This window comes from Amblyomma americanum, chromosome 2, assembly GCF_052857255.1.
Source record: "Amblyomma americanum isolate KBUSLIRL-KWMA chromosome 2, ASM5285725v1, whole genome shotgun sequence".
Lineage (NCBI taxonomy): Eukaryota > Metazoa > Arthropoda > Arachnida > Ixodida > Ixodidae > Amblyomma > Amblyomma americanum.
Window position 1 is genome coordinate 68,169,948 of NC_135498.1, and position 16,413 is coordinate 68,186,360.

General features: G+C 46.5%; 1 protein-coding gene across 1 annotated transcript in view; it reads right to left on the reverse strand.

The window, feature by feature from the left end:
• Positions 1-14,092, reverse strand: part of LOC144118657 (glutathione hydrolase 1 proenzyme-like) — a 65,775-nt gene extending 51,683 nt beyond the window's left edge. Inside the window, exons 1-2 of the mRNA XM_077651527.1 lie at positions 13,958-14,092; positions 9,427-9,720 (exon numbers count right to left, since the gene is read on the reverse strand). Coding sequence (XP_077507653.1) covers positions 9,427-9,720; positions 13,958-13,971 — 308 coding nt within the window. The 5' untranslated portion in view covers positions 13,972-14,092. The remainder of the gene's footprint in view (positions 1-9,426; positions 9,721-13,957) is intronic.
• Between the last annotated feature and the right edge of the window lie 2,321 nt (positions 14,093-16,413).

Genomic DNA, 16,413 nt, shown 5'->3' on the forward strand with positions numbered 1-16,413 from the left:
GATGTCTAACCTCGGCACGGAAGTCATACAACACCTCACGCACTACATCAACGAATGCTGGCATGCGGGCTCCATCCAACAGGCGCGGAAGACGGCCAACGTACACTTCATCCCGAAGCCAGGGAAAGAAATCAACATAAAAACCTGCTTCCAATATCCCTGACGTCGTGCGTAGGCGAACTCATGGAGAAAGCAGCTAACACGCGTCTTGCCAACTTCAAGGAAGGCAACGAGCTGTTCCCACACATGATGTTCGTGTTCAGAGCACACCTGCCAACCCTCTTACAACTCAAGCTTGAAGTCATAGATCCAGCCAATAAAATAAGCTAAAGGGCCGTTCTGGCATTCGACTTGAAGGGAGCGGTCGACAACATCAAACAATCTGTGATCCTCGAGAGCATGGACAACATCATATGCGGACAGCGAATGCTCCGCAGATGATGTTGTTCGTCCGGGACTTCCTCACAGACAGGATTGTTAAAGCAAACACAGGCGCGAAAAAAACAACGGAGGTGAAGACTGGAACGAGAGACACGCCTCAGGGAGCGGTACTATCTCTACTGCTGTTCAACAAAGCACTCATCTGGCTGCCGCCTCTGCTCGACCAAATGCAGGGCATTGCACACGCCCTGTATGCGGATGGCACAACTATCTAGACTACTGAGGGCAACCTCGGAGAAATGGAAGACAGGCTCCAGGAAGCCGCTACTGGGGTACAAATGTACGCCTATAAATCCGGGTTGTGTTCACCCGAGAAGTCAGAGCTTGTCGCATTCCGTAGGGAAGGCAATGAGAGCGGTCAGCGTGCAAGTGGACAACATTCTCATTGAAGTAGTTAGCACTCTCAGGGTGCTGGGAATCTACATAAACAACAAAGAAATTAACTCTTCTACAATGCAGAAACTGCGCCCGCCATGCGGAAAGTCAACAGGACGCTATCGACAACAGGAAATGGTCAACAGCAAATTATCGAAGCCTTGGAAATCGCAAGATTAGGGCCTAACAAATGTGTTAGCGAGGCGTCCATACACTTGTACCGCAAGGAGTTGGTTTTTCTAGGTATGACGAAATAATTGCGGCTTTTGCCTTTGTGGTTGGTACGCATGCGCTTTGTTGATGAAGGAAGGAGGCGTTGGTGCAATAAACCAGTGGTTCGTCTGCGCTTGTCCCGTGTGGTTCTTCTCTCGTGTCCCGTCCTTTTTGCGCAGTTATTCATTGTTCCTTTCATCAAAATCATTTTTTTTGTAAAAAAACGTGAATGCAATTGCGAGCAGGACCTTAACACTTGCTGGCAACATGTCCTACTCCACCAGCCACAGCGTGCTTGTGCTAGTGTATATGATATACGTTGAATATATCATGTTCCGTCCATGAAGAGGCTGTGTCGGCAATATTAATAATAATTGGTTTTTTGGGAAAAGGAAATGGCGCAGTATCTGTCTCATATATCGTTGGAAACCTTAACCGCGCCGTAAGGGAAGGTATAAAGGAGGGAGTGAAAGAAGAAAGGAAGAAAGAGGTGCCGTAGTGGAGGACTCCGGGATAGTTTCGACCACCTGGCGATCTTTAACTTGCACTGACATCGCACAGCACACGGGCGCCTTAGCGTTTTTCCTCCATAAAAACGCAGCCGCCGCGGTCGGGTTTGAACCCGGGAACGAATATAAAAATTTGGAGGATGCTTAAGCTTCGCCTTTAAGAGCAGGACGCGACAGCGTGTTGCAACATTGCCAAGGAATCCACGGAACGCCATCGTCCTTCGGTGCGACCCCTTGCCCGGACAATTTAAGGAGAGGAAACATATCTTGGTGGACACCCGAACCGCGCTGTAAGGCAAGGAAAATGAAAATAATTTTTTTAAGGAAAGGAAAGGACGCCTGTCTCACATATCTCGATGGGCACCCGAACCGGGCTGTAAGGAAAGGAAATTGAAATGAAAATTGGTTTTAAGGAAAGGAAATGACGCCTGTCCCACAATTCCCGCTGGAAACCCGTATCGCGCCGTAAGTGAAGGGATTTTCCTTCCCTTACGGCGCGGTTCAGGTGTCCACCGAGATGAGCCATTTTTCGCTCACGGCCAAAGACGCCGACGACACCGGCTTTTCTGCGACACGAGCTCCTTAACGCTGTCGCGTTAAAAAAAACTGGCTTAGAGGCGTCTCGTGCTCAGGTGGCAAGCGGCCCCAGCTGGTTTCAGTCGCCCATTCTGCACTCAATTAAGCCCTACTTGTAACACATGTTTGCAGCCAATTTTCGTGGGTAGAACTGCCATAGGAACAAATTTACTTCAAACTCTGATTTATTATGTGTAATGAAGTTTTTTATGTTATAATGAACGCTTTTCAGTTTTCTTGTGCTGTGTGTTCTTCTTTCTTTTTTGTTTTATCGTTGCTTCTTGTTGCGATGTCGATTAGTTTGTTGCTGACGCTGCTTATGTCATCTTTTTGCACATCTTCCCGTACTGTAATGCCTGTCGGCGCTGTGGTTAAATAAATAAATAAATTCGCAATTGTTTCGTCACTTTTCACTTGTGCGGTCATGTGCTTTCCTGTGCGTTTCCATGATCGACCCCTGCCTTTTATTCGTTCTTTTCAAAATAATATAACCACACTGCTACCATCACCACTACCTTTCAGAATCGCACACATGAATTCTTGTACGTTTGAGTTCATTGTGACGCATGCAACGCGCTGCCAATGCTATAATGAACACCTCCTCTTGTAGCAAATAAATGTACTGTGAGAAACAGCACAAATCCAGTGGAAATAGTGCACGGTGATCTAGGCGCTTTTAATGCGATAGCATTAAGGAGCTCGTGTCGCAGAAAAACCGGTGTCGCCGTCGGCGTCGTCGACCATGAGCGAAAAAATAAAAAAATATTCCCTGAGAAACAACATAGGAGGCAGGTGGGCAACCTAGGTCATGTATTCTCTGGGCGTCATCATAACCTGCCTACCGGATTGTGAGCAAATTGAGCACCGTGGAAGGTGAAATTAACCAAATGATTGATCGCGAGCAACCTGGGTCGCACAAGGCACACTGCTGGGAGCACCTGCCATCGCAGGGCAGTGGCGCATTGCTTAACCGCTGCACCACTGCACCAGGAGTAGTATGAGGAATCTACGAATTTTAAGCAGAGAATGACCAATTCTGCATATGTGGGCAATAATACATTAAAGGTATCGTGGAGCTTAGGTGTCCCCTCCAATTTTTTATTCGCATCTAAAATGTACAAATTGAAAGTTGTCAGGATCGCACGTGTTCACTGGAGTGAGCTCCCACCGCGCATGACGTGTCGTAAGCAAAGGTGGGTGTGACTGCCTGTACTGCTTACATGCTGGCGAAGAAAGAAGTACACATATTCATCGCCAGCTTAGCTGCGTCCACTTCAGGACAAAGTCCTCTCCCTATCACTGCGAATGTCCTAATCTCTCCACCCGAATCACTCTCTGCCTCCCACTAAAAATTTTGCCCCCCTTGGAATCCACTCTGATACCTTTGAATTGAATTGAATTGAAGTTTATTTCGGAACATTTATACAAAACATATTGGAAACAATATCTGGATCCGTAGCTAAAAGCTAGATGGGATCCATGCGAAACATATCAAATGAAACTAAGTGCAGGCATCAGAACAAACTATTTACATTACACATGATGAAGGCTCTTGCATTCCAATAGAAAGTTGAAATCTTTTAACCAAAGAAGGTATAAACTAAACAAATGTGTATATGCATACAAATACGAAGTCGCTACACAATCCAGCTTACAAAGAAAAAACAAACTGCAGAGAAAATACACTCTCATCACTCTGATTTATAACATTTTTTTAACGGGAGAGGAAAATTTCTGCTTTGCTTCACATTATCTTTAAAGGCATTCCACAGATTCGTCCCCACATGAGCCATGGTCCTTTCTCCGTAGAGATTTTTCATCTTCGGAAGAAGGAAATTTTTATGTGTAGCGTTACGGGTGTGATTAGATGGCAGAGTGAAAATGGATGATTGTAAAGGGTAATTGTTCACAAGACATGCATGTACCGTAAGTTGAGTCCTGCATTCAATAAACGATTTTAGTGGTACAATATTCAGGTGTTTAAAAAGAGTTAGCAGTGTGTGCGTTGTAGTTCGACTGTGTGATGAACCAAATTGCCCTTTTTTTCCAAAACCCTGAGCGACTCCAAATAAGATTGGCAGGTGTGACCCCATGATTTAATGCAATATGACAACTGGCTTTGAAAAATGGCAAAATATTTAATTCTGAGTGTGTCTTTGTCAAAGTACTCGCAGCACTTATACAGTGCAAAGCACGCTGCACCCAACTTTTTAGAAAGTGCCTGATTGTGGGCCTTCCAGTGCAAGTTCTCGTCCAGAATTACTCCCAGATATGCCACCTTATTGACAGCTTCAATAGGATTACCCAGCCATTGCACGGCAGGCAAATTTTCAGGAATTATTTTTCTTGGGCTCTTAAATATAATGTATTTTAATTTATTAGCGTTTACAACAAGTCTGTTGGAGGTAAACCAATTACTCAAAGTTTCTAAGTCCCTGCTAGCCGTGCTAATTAGTTCAGATGCACACTCATGTGCGCATAAAAGAGCTGTGTCGTCAGCATACATTTCAGCATTTCTTCTTTTAAATTTCAGCTTGAATATCATTAACTAGCATTTCGTCCATGATTCACTTTGCTGTCTTCTTGAATTTAAGATGCACCTACCATTTTCCTTTTGCGTACCTCGCTGTAAAGATAAAGATAAAGTAAAAGATAAAAGTTAAAGATAAAGTGATGCCCAGATATACGGAATTGAACATTCTCTACTTTACCTTTGTAGATTACTGGGAGTCCTCAAGCCATACCTGACGCAGTGGTGCAGAGGTTAAGCGATGCACCACTGCCCCAGCAGACGGCTGTTTCAAACACATCCACACTGGTGGGGCTTGTGAGATCCAGGTTGCTCTTCTAAAGCAACCTCTCGCGACCAATCTAACTGCCACAGTAGACAGTTTGCTCACAGTTCGATGGGCAGGTTGCCACCGGCCATGGTGGGCAGGTTGTGGTTACGTTACAAGGTCACGTGACCTAGGTGGCATGTGGGCTACTTGCATTCTTGCTCACAAACCGCCGCGGCCTCTGACCATGAAACCGCTGACGACGCCGGGTTTTCTGCTGGACGGGAGCTTTAACGCTGTCGTATCAATACGTCCCAAATGCGTCCACACATTGACTCACTGAATTAAGCCGGCGTACTGCGTCCATACGCTACAGTATTGCTGACAAAGCTGACCGCAGGAAGACTTCGATCTAGTATCTACCAGAACAGGCCCAAATGCATTTATGAAGGCAGCGCCCCTTATTAGCTTGCGATAATTATTATGCTTTCCGACATCCTCTGAAATTGATGAAATGATCCAATTCGCTTTGCTTGCAAGTCACGGCAAGAGCAACAGATCTTCCTTCATACACCTCTCATTCCCGGGGGTTATAAACCGTCTAGCATTGTGCTGTCGTGGACGTGTGAAACGATAACGGCAAAATGGCAATATTATAATGAATTGCCGTTAAATACTAGCAGGGTAATTATAAGTTCGATATTGCGATGGGCGCTTTTCAAAAGCGATATCGAATAGAATGTTCATCTCGTTCGCATCTCACGTGTCAACGGAAATATGCGTGTATTACTACTTGTACATCGCTTCTAGTTGTTGGACACGTTGCCCTTCAAGCTGCTACTGAGCGCTGAGCGCTTAATAGTGGCGGCGGAACTGGACAGGAGGTGGATAAACGGTTGATATGCACCCCAAGTTGTACGTCATCAGTTGCTTCATTATCCTTGGCTGTTCCTCGCCCGTGCGTATGCCGTTCATTTTTTTTTCAACATATATAGATATTATTGTAAAAACATAGACGTCCGCACGATCTGAGCAGGTGGAATGTGCAGCAAGGTGGGCATTATGTACGTGATAGAGCTCTATTATTAGACGCTTAACTGGATTGACTAATTAGTTTTTTCATTTGGATTTTAGGGTGCAAGATTATATTGCGGAATTGGAGGCTGTCAACGTCGAAGCTGAGCCAAGTTTCTAAATTTTCTTTATCGGCATGGTGACTCGAAATATCGAAATCCAAAAGATAGGCATTTGAAAGCTTGTTGAGTTGGCTTTCCCGCATTTCGACTTCATAAAATGATGTTGTTCTCATTTCTACAGGAGCAAATACAGGCACCGTGTCCGCGTGTATATTTCATGACGCAACTGCAGTTCCCTATTTCGGCGGCAATACTACGCGCAGCGACACCATTTTAAATATTTGCAACGCTGGATAGCCGACTCAACCAGCTTTAAATGGGCACTTTCGAAATCCGCTATTTCGAACTACATTGCCGGTGCAGAAAGCTTAAAAACTAGGCTCACCTTCGAGGTTGAAGACCTGAAATTTCGCCAGATAGCCTTGTCCCCACGAATCTAGATAAAAATTTATTATTTTAGTTAATTAATCGTTTAATCTGGAGCTTAACACGTACATAATGTCTATTTTGCTGTGCAATTCAGCTGCAAAAACCGCATTGATGAACTACCGTGGGCAAAAGTAACAGACCCCCCTCGAAGATTCGACCCGTGCCACTCTTCATGGGGGTGCCACCTGCAAAAGCACTTCTGTAGCAAAATCTTATAACTTCCATTTTTATTATTATTTTTTAATAAGCACTTACTGCTACTACTACTACTGTACCTGCACCCACCGCGGTGACTCAGTGGTTAAGGCGCACGTCTACCGAGCAGGAATACCCGGGTTCGAAACCGACCGCGGCGGTCGCGTTTCGATGGAGGCGAAACGCAAAAGGCGCCCGTATGCTGTGCGATGTCAGTGCACGTTAAAGACCCCAGGTGATCGAAATTATTCCGTAGGCCTCCACTATAGCAGCCCTTTCTTCCTCTCTTCTCTCACTCCCTCATTTATCCTTTCCATTACGGCGCGGTTCTGGTGTCCACCGAGAAATGCGAGACAGTTACTGCGTCATTTCCTTTCCTCAAAAACCTATATCCAATTTTTTTCCATACCTGGGCAGTGGGCCCTTCTCGACACCAGAAGTTCTTTGTCTGGTGGCGTCCCCAAGAGCAGTGGCGAGGATCGGAGTTTGGAGGAAGGGGGTCTGCTACTTTTTCCCACAATGGTACCAGTTCGTTAGTGAATGCCTTCATTTTATAGAAACAAAAACTTGAAAGCTAGAACCTTCACATCCATATGTTATTAATATATCTTTTACTATTTTAAAGTTGCTAGACTGAAAATGCAGAAAGGCAATTGTTTTGAAAGTACGGTCTTGTTTTATTTTTTTTACGTCGAAAGTTGCTGTAGCTTTCGCTTAGCTATAAAGCCTTGCATTCTACCGTGGAATATACAGCGTTAGCCGTTAGACCTAAATTACTGGGTAATTTAAGTTAATGAAATTAATTGATTGGAAAGGCATTTGCCCTGCAGTGGACGTAGTCAGGCCGATGATGATGATGACGACGATGAATCGAATTAAGTTTATGCTAGTTTAATTAAATTAAATCCGAACCACCCAATGGTGGCAAAATGTAGAAGGGAAATCCCCTCTCCCCTTATGAGGAAGAGGGCGATTGCAAGAAGGAAGAAAGAGAGGTGCGAGGCGACGGGTGGCCAGATTAGATTCCGATGATTCGCATCAGCACGCCTAGGAAGCTTCCTCTTACGGCTGACGACGCATATGCCACGGCCAAATACAGGGCTAAATTCTTTTACCAAAGCTATAACATCTTTCGCTGATCATTGCGGTAATTAATAATAATAATAATAATAGTTGGTTTTTGGGGAAAGGAAATGGCACAGTATCTGTCCCATATATCGTTGGACACCTGAACCGCGCTGTAAGGGAAGGGATAAAGGAGGGAGTGAAAGGAGAAAGGAAGAAAGAGGTACCGTAGTGGAGGACTCCGGTAGAATTTCTACCACCTGGGGATCTTTAACGTGCACTGACATCGCACAGCACAAGGGCGCCATTTGAATTGTAATTGCTTTATTGCCACTATATACATTTTCGTAGTCCTGCGCCTTTGTAACACATTGTGCTTGTGTGCGTCACTGAAAGCCAGCAATATACATAATTGGTCCTTCACGCCGAACAAGTGAAAAAATTCAGCGAAAGCTCTCCTCTTTGTACTACAACCACCAAGGTCAAGTTTGGTGCGCGTTTGACCTTGAGCCGGCAGAGAGGAGGTGTGGCAGTGACGTCATGCCCTGTGACTCTGTGGAGAGGCGCAGCAACTGCGTTCGCTCGGAGCCTCGCCGCTGCTGTACCACGTGACTAGCGGGGCCATAACAGCTGCTTTCCTGGCGCTAAGTCGCTCCCTCTCGGCATGGATGAGGCGCGCGCCGGACCGACTCTGGCGCCAAACCATGCGTAACCATGCTTAACAGAGCTTTGGCTCGTATCACTAGGTTGGACAAGCGCTAAACCTCTGCTGGTTTTTGGGCAAAGTTTGAACAAAATGCGGATATACAACTTGCTCAGTGTGACGCATATTAAACAACACGGCATCAGACAGCTATGTACACAAGCAACACGCAGTTGTAAAAAAAAATGTTTTACATACACCAGAAAAAAAGACAAAAAGTTGGAATGACATCCACTTTGTCACCATGAGAATTTACAGCAACTTTAAAAAGCAAATGTCTCTTGGTGGTCACTTCACGCGTGCAACCGAACAAAAGCACAATTCCTGCTGAGATAAATTACTCAATAAAAATGGGACGCAAAGATTCCTGCAATCTTTACGATATTGCGTACATATTTTTGGGAATGTGTAAAAATTGGTTTTACTTGGGCTAAATTTACTGTTAGGTTTTACAGTATTGAACGCACAGCTGAAATATGGTTTTGTTGATGTTACCCAATTACGCAACTCCTCTGTGGGTAAAACGTCTGCAAGCTTGGCTATGTTGTTTTCATTCATGCCATCTGTTGAAACACCATATGCCATATTTTACGCATCTGTAAATACTATTTTTTTATCATTCAAGGTATCCGAACAAAATCCGTACAAAAAAATTCCACAACGTAATGCATTTTCACCGAGTCATTTAAACACTAATTTCCTTAAATCTGTGGTTGTTCAGCTCGTGATATGGTACTGCTGTACTGACATGGTCCTTAGCTTCCGACATACAGTTAGACGGTAAGTTTAGCTCTACAAATTTTCGAGAGCAATCACTGATTGGCAGATGAGCCAAAAGTAGCGCTGATCAAGCCCCGTTATACTGCCAAGCAATTCTGTGCCCGACTGCACTCGTCTTCCCCGAACACCTAATAAATTGGCTTCTTGTACCACCTTTTCCTTCTTTTTCCTTCCTTCTGTTCTTTCTTTCCCTTCTTTTTTATCTCCCCGCGTGAAGGACCGCTTACCGTACGACGTGCGAGCACTCGCTCACGTCGGAGACGGTCGCCCACTGGCCGTACTCGAACTCCTCTGGCATCAGCTGCTGCTTCAGCTCCGTGTACACATCCCAGATGGCCAGCACAAAGGAGATGGCAACGACCGCGATGACAGCGCAGCAGCAACAGGCGCACAGGCCCAGCGCCACCGTGATCGAGCTGAGACCCGAGGGAGGCTTGGTCTCGCCGCCTGTGCCCGAGGGGGGCGCGCCCTCCGTGCCTGTGGCTGCCCTCGGGCTGCCGCCCTCCTTGCCTTCTTCGCCCCTGCTCAAGTGGCGCCAGTGCGGGACGCTGAGTGCATTGAGTTCGGAGAGAGGGAACTTCATTCGCGAAATGACGCCACACACGGCGGCTAATGCCACTCAACACCCACAAATTACTGCGCACCCTATAAATGGTTGGGCGGGTTCGCGGTCGAGAGGAAGTGTACTCTGCGTCAGGGTCCGGGTTTGGGCGTCAGGCGCCGTTGCCTAACTTGACCTTCGCCACAGTAGACAGTCCGTACCACAGAGCCAGCAGATTCGTGCAGTGGCGGCCATTGTTAACGAGACAGCATTAAAAACCTCATCGGGAAAAAGAAAATGTGTCGGCGGTCAAAGTTGGGCCATTGCCTGGAGGAAAGTGACGTCATTTACAGGGAGTGACGTCACTTCCAAAGTCTCAGTAGCTTCTAATGCCGGCGCATTGCCAATGCATATGGTAAGTGTAGCGTCCCTGCAGATTTTAATAATACGAAGTGTGCCTCAGCTATCAAACACCTTTCACGCCTTACATAGCAAACACTGGGGTGAATATAAATTATACATATTCTAGTAAATGCTGCTGCGCTACCATTTAAGCTTCCGCTCCCCCTCCCCCCCCCCCCCCCCCAGAAAAAATAAAGAAAAGCGCGGACACCTAAATCTATTAACTGCTAGCAATGCTACGGAATTCGAAGCTGTTGACGCCTTTGCCGTATGTAGCTGATGGGGCTTGTCAGATTCAGGTTGCTCTTCCTGACCAGTGCTATTCCCGTACATCACCTGCCACCTGCTCTGGGGACGTCACTGCTGGTCTCGTAAAATCGCTTCCGGTATGCTCACCACACTTCTCTCTAGCCAAAGGAATTTTTCCGCTCTTGTGACGCCGCTGATGACCTCACTGCACGCCAGCCAATGATAATTTTTCTGGACAATGCCGGCCGGTCACCAACGGCTTTTTGCTCCGCTGAGGCTTCACGCTATCGCATAAAAGCTTCGTATCTTTATAGAACTCGTTATGGCATTTCGAATGCCGAAGTGTGCTCCGTATTACTTTGGCCGCACCAGTACTACATATGCATTAGAAGACTGCACGGGCGAGACTCAAAGCCCAAGCCTGGCCCAGGCCTGCGGCTTAAAGCTCGGGTTCGGGACGGGCTTTACTCAGTCCGGACCCCGCCCGCCAAGCTGGACGTGTGGCGCGGCCTGGCTCGTGTCTGTTCCCGTTCCCAGGCCCGTTCACGCAGCAGCTCAAAAGATAAACTGCTCGCTGAGTGCAAGTAGTCTCCTGCTATACACAAGTGTAGAAGTGCCCCACAAAGGCGCTCAAATCAAGTAACACTTGGAAAAATTGGTTCGCTAAACACTAAAAGAAGAGAAGATAAGGCGCTGGTTCACCCGCTTGGCTTCTTAACAATCATCTTGTTTGTGAATAGCCCCGAACTCCCCAGAGCCAAATGAAAAGCGTTACATACACCAACGCAATAAACATTGCGTTACCTCTAGGTTTTCCGTCAGTAATTTTTTTACGGCCCACGATGTCTATATATTAACGTGTCCTCGAAGCCGCCGCAATGCCATTTCCTCCTTTTTTAATAAGGCGATTTAGCGGGTTGAATCCAAGGCCGCAGTAGCCGCGTTACTATGCATGGATACTAAGAGCAAAAGCGCTGTTGATTGCGTAGTACGTGTTTGAAGACCAGAAGTGTCCTAAACCAATATGTTCTTCTCTAATGGCATTTATGGTAGAGAGCTATCTTTTTTTTTTTTGGGGGGGGGGGGGGGAGGCGGAAGCAGGCAAAGGCTATTTTAAAACAGACGGCTCCCCATAGAGCGATCGAATGAAGGTCCTTCTGCTTCTTATGAGACTTCAAATGTCCAGGCGTGAGCGGTAACACGAAACTGAGCAGATTCGGGGCGCCTTATGCTAGATCTGACGGCGTGTGCTCGCTGATAGTTGAAACAGCCTGAGCCGGGGGAGATGTGTACTTTAGCAGGCGAACGCACTATAGACGGATAGAACTCAAGAACGAAGCGGCTTTTCCTCCTCAAAGGACCTTCTTCCAGCCACTGGCGTCCACTGAATCTCGTGAGCCTGCTGGCGTGACAATGCAGGGAGTAGCAGATGAAAAGGTATGGTCCCCTTCTTCCATGGTCGGGAATAGTTCCCTCCCTGCATTGTTACGCTAGCAGGGTAATGCGAATCGGCCGACGCCAATGGCTGGAAGGGGGTACTTTTGACGGGGAAAAGTTGCTTCTTCCTTGATTTGTATCCGTCCATAGTGCAAATGAGCCGCGCCTCAGGCGTTACAAATATCCACAGAGAACGTCGATCTAGTGCAGCCCACAGCTGGATTTTGCGCTTTTTCCATGCGACCAGGCGTGGCGCATCTGAAGTTACTTGGACATAGCACTATGATTCTGATTACAGTCGGCCTACAAATGAGTCTTCACTCATTATGCATCAACAAAAACTCGTAAAAGTGGTGTATAAATAAACCACCGAAAAGGCTTTAGCGCCAGGATCCTTCTTTTCCGAGACGCTCCTGGCAACAGTCTGAGAAGGAAATCAGTATTGTTTGTAATTTTTCCTTTTGTGAGGGGAAATGGTACAGAATGGTGTGGTATGGAAAGGCACGTACTATACGGTATGGTATATGCGGCTTAACGTCCTGAAGCTGCACAAGAGCTACGGCAAACAGCGTAGTGGAGGGCTACAGACTAATTGAGACCACCTGGGGCTGTTTAACGTGCACTGACTGTAGAATAAAAACGAGTTAATTACGCTCCGGCTGACACGAGGAAGAAGAAATGGGCCTCCACAGGACGCGTGATTAGTATAGAACAGGTAACCGATGGTATGTCGTTGTGACGAGAAGATAACGAAGAAAGGAAAACGGAGGTGGCGGCACATGGCGGAATCGGACGGATCCGCTCCATTAGGAAATGCACAGAAACGGGACTAATACCACGTGGCTGGGGCAAAACGGGGCCAGTTTAAAGTAGGGAAGTGTCTAACTGGGACGGTGCCACAACTACACCAGCGGTATGTGTGATTGCTTGTTTGCTTCCTTATGACACTTGTAGTTTATGTCATGGTTGACGTCGCGACCAAATGAAATGAAAACGAAATAAATCTTTAAAAAAACATGGCCCTGTCCCTCTGAGCGGATCCATGACTCGCAGTTTGCAGAGGTCTTGGCATCTCACAGCGGACGCTGTTGCTTTCGCAGCTCGTCGACGGCAACACAAGCCCGTTGCCTTTGCAGCTGACGTGTATATCCTATCGTGCTTGAACCGTGACCTGCGCTACTGCTGTCGAGCGTACACGTAGACGTCGACGCTTACGCGTGAACGCGACCTCGTGGCATATCTGAGCGCGACTTGCCGTACTGCGTTATCTGTGTTGCTGCCGATTACATTCAGAATAATGTCCTTTCTCCTAGCGCTCTTCAGAGGAACAACGGAAAAATGGTGCGATTTTGGTTGCAGGGACCTGGTGCAAGCATTTTGAAAACGCTGGGTGGTTTACACATAAATTTATTTGCTTCCGCACATGGGCTATAAGCAAACATAACGCGTTCGATAAAATGAAGCAAATCTGCAAGACCCGGTTGGTGCATGCGTCTTTGCTTACGTTTGAGCTCATCCGGATCACTCAGGTACCGGTCGATCGGGTAAAAGCAAAGCGCGCACACATTAGGAGGTCCTTCAAAATAGCTTCTGTAAGCAAGGGCTCGCTTTGTCACTTTGTGGGGTTAACGGACGCTGCGCATGTAATTTGCAAACAACCGCAAGGACGACAGCTGTTAGCCCTGACAATTTAGCTGTGTATAGGAAAAGCACTTGGCACGAAGTTGCGACACGTCCAGTCCGTTACCATAGAAAAAGATTCAGAAATATATACGGAACCTTGAGAACTTTTACTCACTTCGTAAAATTCTGAATGAAAAGGGTGGCACTATATTACTCCGCCCTGTTTCATGAAGACATGCCGCCCCTGCGTCTTCAAGGGAAAAATGAAATTTCAATGACAGTAGCAAAACTGGCCCAAGTCACAATTTCCTGTGAAGCTGAAGAGAGTGAGAACGGCTGAGCTACGACGGAACGAGAATTCAGACACGCCGCCACTGCGGACTTGGAACCGTCAGCGGCTCGAGATACGAGGACGACCGATTCTGTCTAGTGACGACGCTGCGTAGCTGCGTTATTCCTTCCGCTTAGCCCCGCACAAAGGCTTTACACAAAAAGTGCGCACTTACTCTGGAGCACTCATCGTCGGCGCGTTGAGTGGTGCCCCTCGGCCTAGGACAATAACGACCTTGTTACTGCTGCGCTCGTAGACGCGGCCACCCGCCGACACCGCACGCGCTTCGCTTTCTCCTTCTTCTAAATGACGCCGTGTTGTTGTTTGCCTCACTAAACATGGCACATACCCATGCGGGCGAATTGGTCAATGTATGGTGGTGAACGGCAAGGAAAATAATATAGTATTTGCGCGGGAGAAAAAGGCATGAGGCGGCGAAGTAGAACAGTGGAATAACTCAAACTACTTAACTTTTTCTTCCTCCTTCTTCCCTTACTTCTTTTTCTTCTTTCGCACTCTTCTTCTTCTCCAACCTTGCTTTTCTCAATGGCGAAGAGGAAAACATAGTCATGTTGGTGGTCATGATGATCCATTCTTTTTTAGACCATTATGATAGCCGCTCTTTTACATACACGATCAGAAGGGAACTAATAAAGGAGTTCAGTATTGGAATGATGTATTTGAAATGAAGCGAAGGTTCTCCGATAGCCGATACACGTCTAAGTTCTGCACGATGCAATCGTGGGCGCAGGTTGCGAAGTTGATTTCATTTTTAAATTCAGGCTTTACAATGTCCAATCCCTGCTGTGGCGTTCCTGGAAGGAGGTATCCGTGATATATGGTTTCTTTATTTTCGCAAATTTTAATAGAATATCCTTCTGTTATACGATTAATCTAAGCATGTAGCAGTTCCTTACTACGTCCCCGTCTGCTTATTCTCTACCTTCGCATTGCAGTGGCCCATCAGTACAGTGCACAGCGATTTTACTTTATGCACTGTCGTTTCTATACGCGTAGAAAGTTTAGACAATCTTTTTTATAGGGAATGTACGAGTATCCGAGTGCACATGCATTCTCTATTTTAATTTGTGGTTCTTTTGTTTGATTCCGATTACTATTACCCACTCGAATGCTGAAGGATTCGTCGCTTTTGGCAGCCATAGCTTTATTGATTGCAAGCTACGCATGCTCCCTCTCCTCTGTAATTCTGATAAAACTACAGGCATTCCTAGAAGCGGGACACCCAGTGCTAGGAAAACGATTTTCGTCAGCTGATAGTATTCTAGAACCCGTCGACTGCCAGTAAAGACGCAACGTTTTCAATGACTGACCAGCGTGTTTTGTATGGGATTCTCCCACACCCAGTCTGCCGTTTGTCAGCACAACCTTTTGTAGGTGACCCGGCGCGATTACCTCTGACGTCGCAGGAGGTAATTACCAGCGATGGAGGCGCAAGGTAATTAATCTGTAAACGAACGCATTGTGATTCCAGCCTCTGGCAAATATTTCCTTGTCATGCACATCAGCGTCAGTATTATGGAGAATTATTTAATGCAAAACATTACTAGTAACATTACGAGAAATGCCGATGGCGTGTGTGTGTACTCGCAGATGGTACAGAAAATCCCAGAGATTAGAAGAAAAATTGGGCGACGTCATCAAGCGGCCGTATAACGCACACAGCAAGCCGAGCACCGCCACTTCAGACAACCACACATATATGTCGTTCGTTTATACATACTCGCCAATGGTCGACCTCCATGTAAGGCCAGTTTTCCAGAAATTCGCGCCAAAATTGTGACGCAACCGTTTTTCATTCACAGTTCCGGGTGGTGTCATATGATTTCTCGTTGCATATGACGTGCATTTGTTTTTCAGGTTGGAGGCTAGATTTCGACAACGATTCGAACCGACGACATATGCACATTCAATTATATGCCTTACCAGGCTTTCGTATTAGAATAGTGATGCGACCGTTTATCGCACAGAGTTCCGGGTGGTTTCATTGTTTAAAGACTGTCTGTTCACAATTTATAATAATAATAACTGGTTTTTGGGGAAGGAAATGGCGCAGTATCTGTCTCCTATATCGGCGGACACCTGAACCGCGCCGCAAGGGAAGGGATAAAGGAGGGAGTGAAAGAAGAAAGGCAGAAAGAGGTGCCGTAGTGGAGGGCTCCGGAATAATTTCGACCACCTGGGGATCTTTAACGTGCACCGACATCGCACAGCACACGGGCGCTTTAGCGTTTTGCCTCCATAAAAACGCAGCCGCCGCGGTCGGATTCGAACCAGTGAACTCCGGATCAGTAGCCGAGCGCCCTAACCACTGAGCCACCGCGGCGAGTCATTCACAATTTGGCAGAAATGAGATTTCGTCGAAATAATTGATTGACGCGCTTATGCGTATGAGGGTGCTGTCATGCTTTGAAAAAAAAATAGACTAGTCACCTAAAATAAACTCAGCGCGCAAACCGCAACAAACGACTACGCGTCTGTGACATGCTTTCGCACTCCCGCAAGTAAGCAGTCTTACGTGTCTTTGCCCAATTTTTTTTCTGAGCTCAGATTTCTAGAAAAGTAGCGAATATTTAAGTTGTAGATCGTGTTATAAAAAACAGATGAACACAC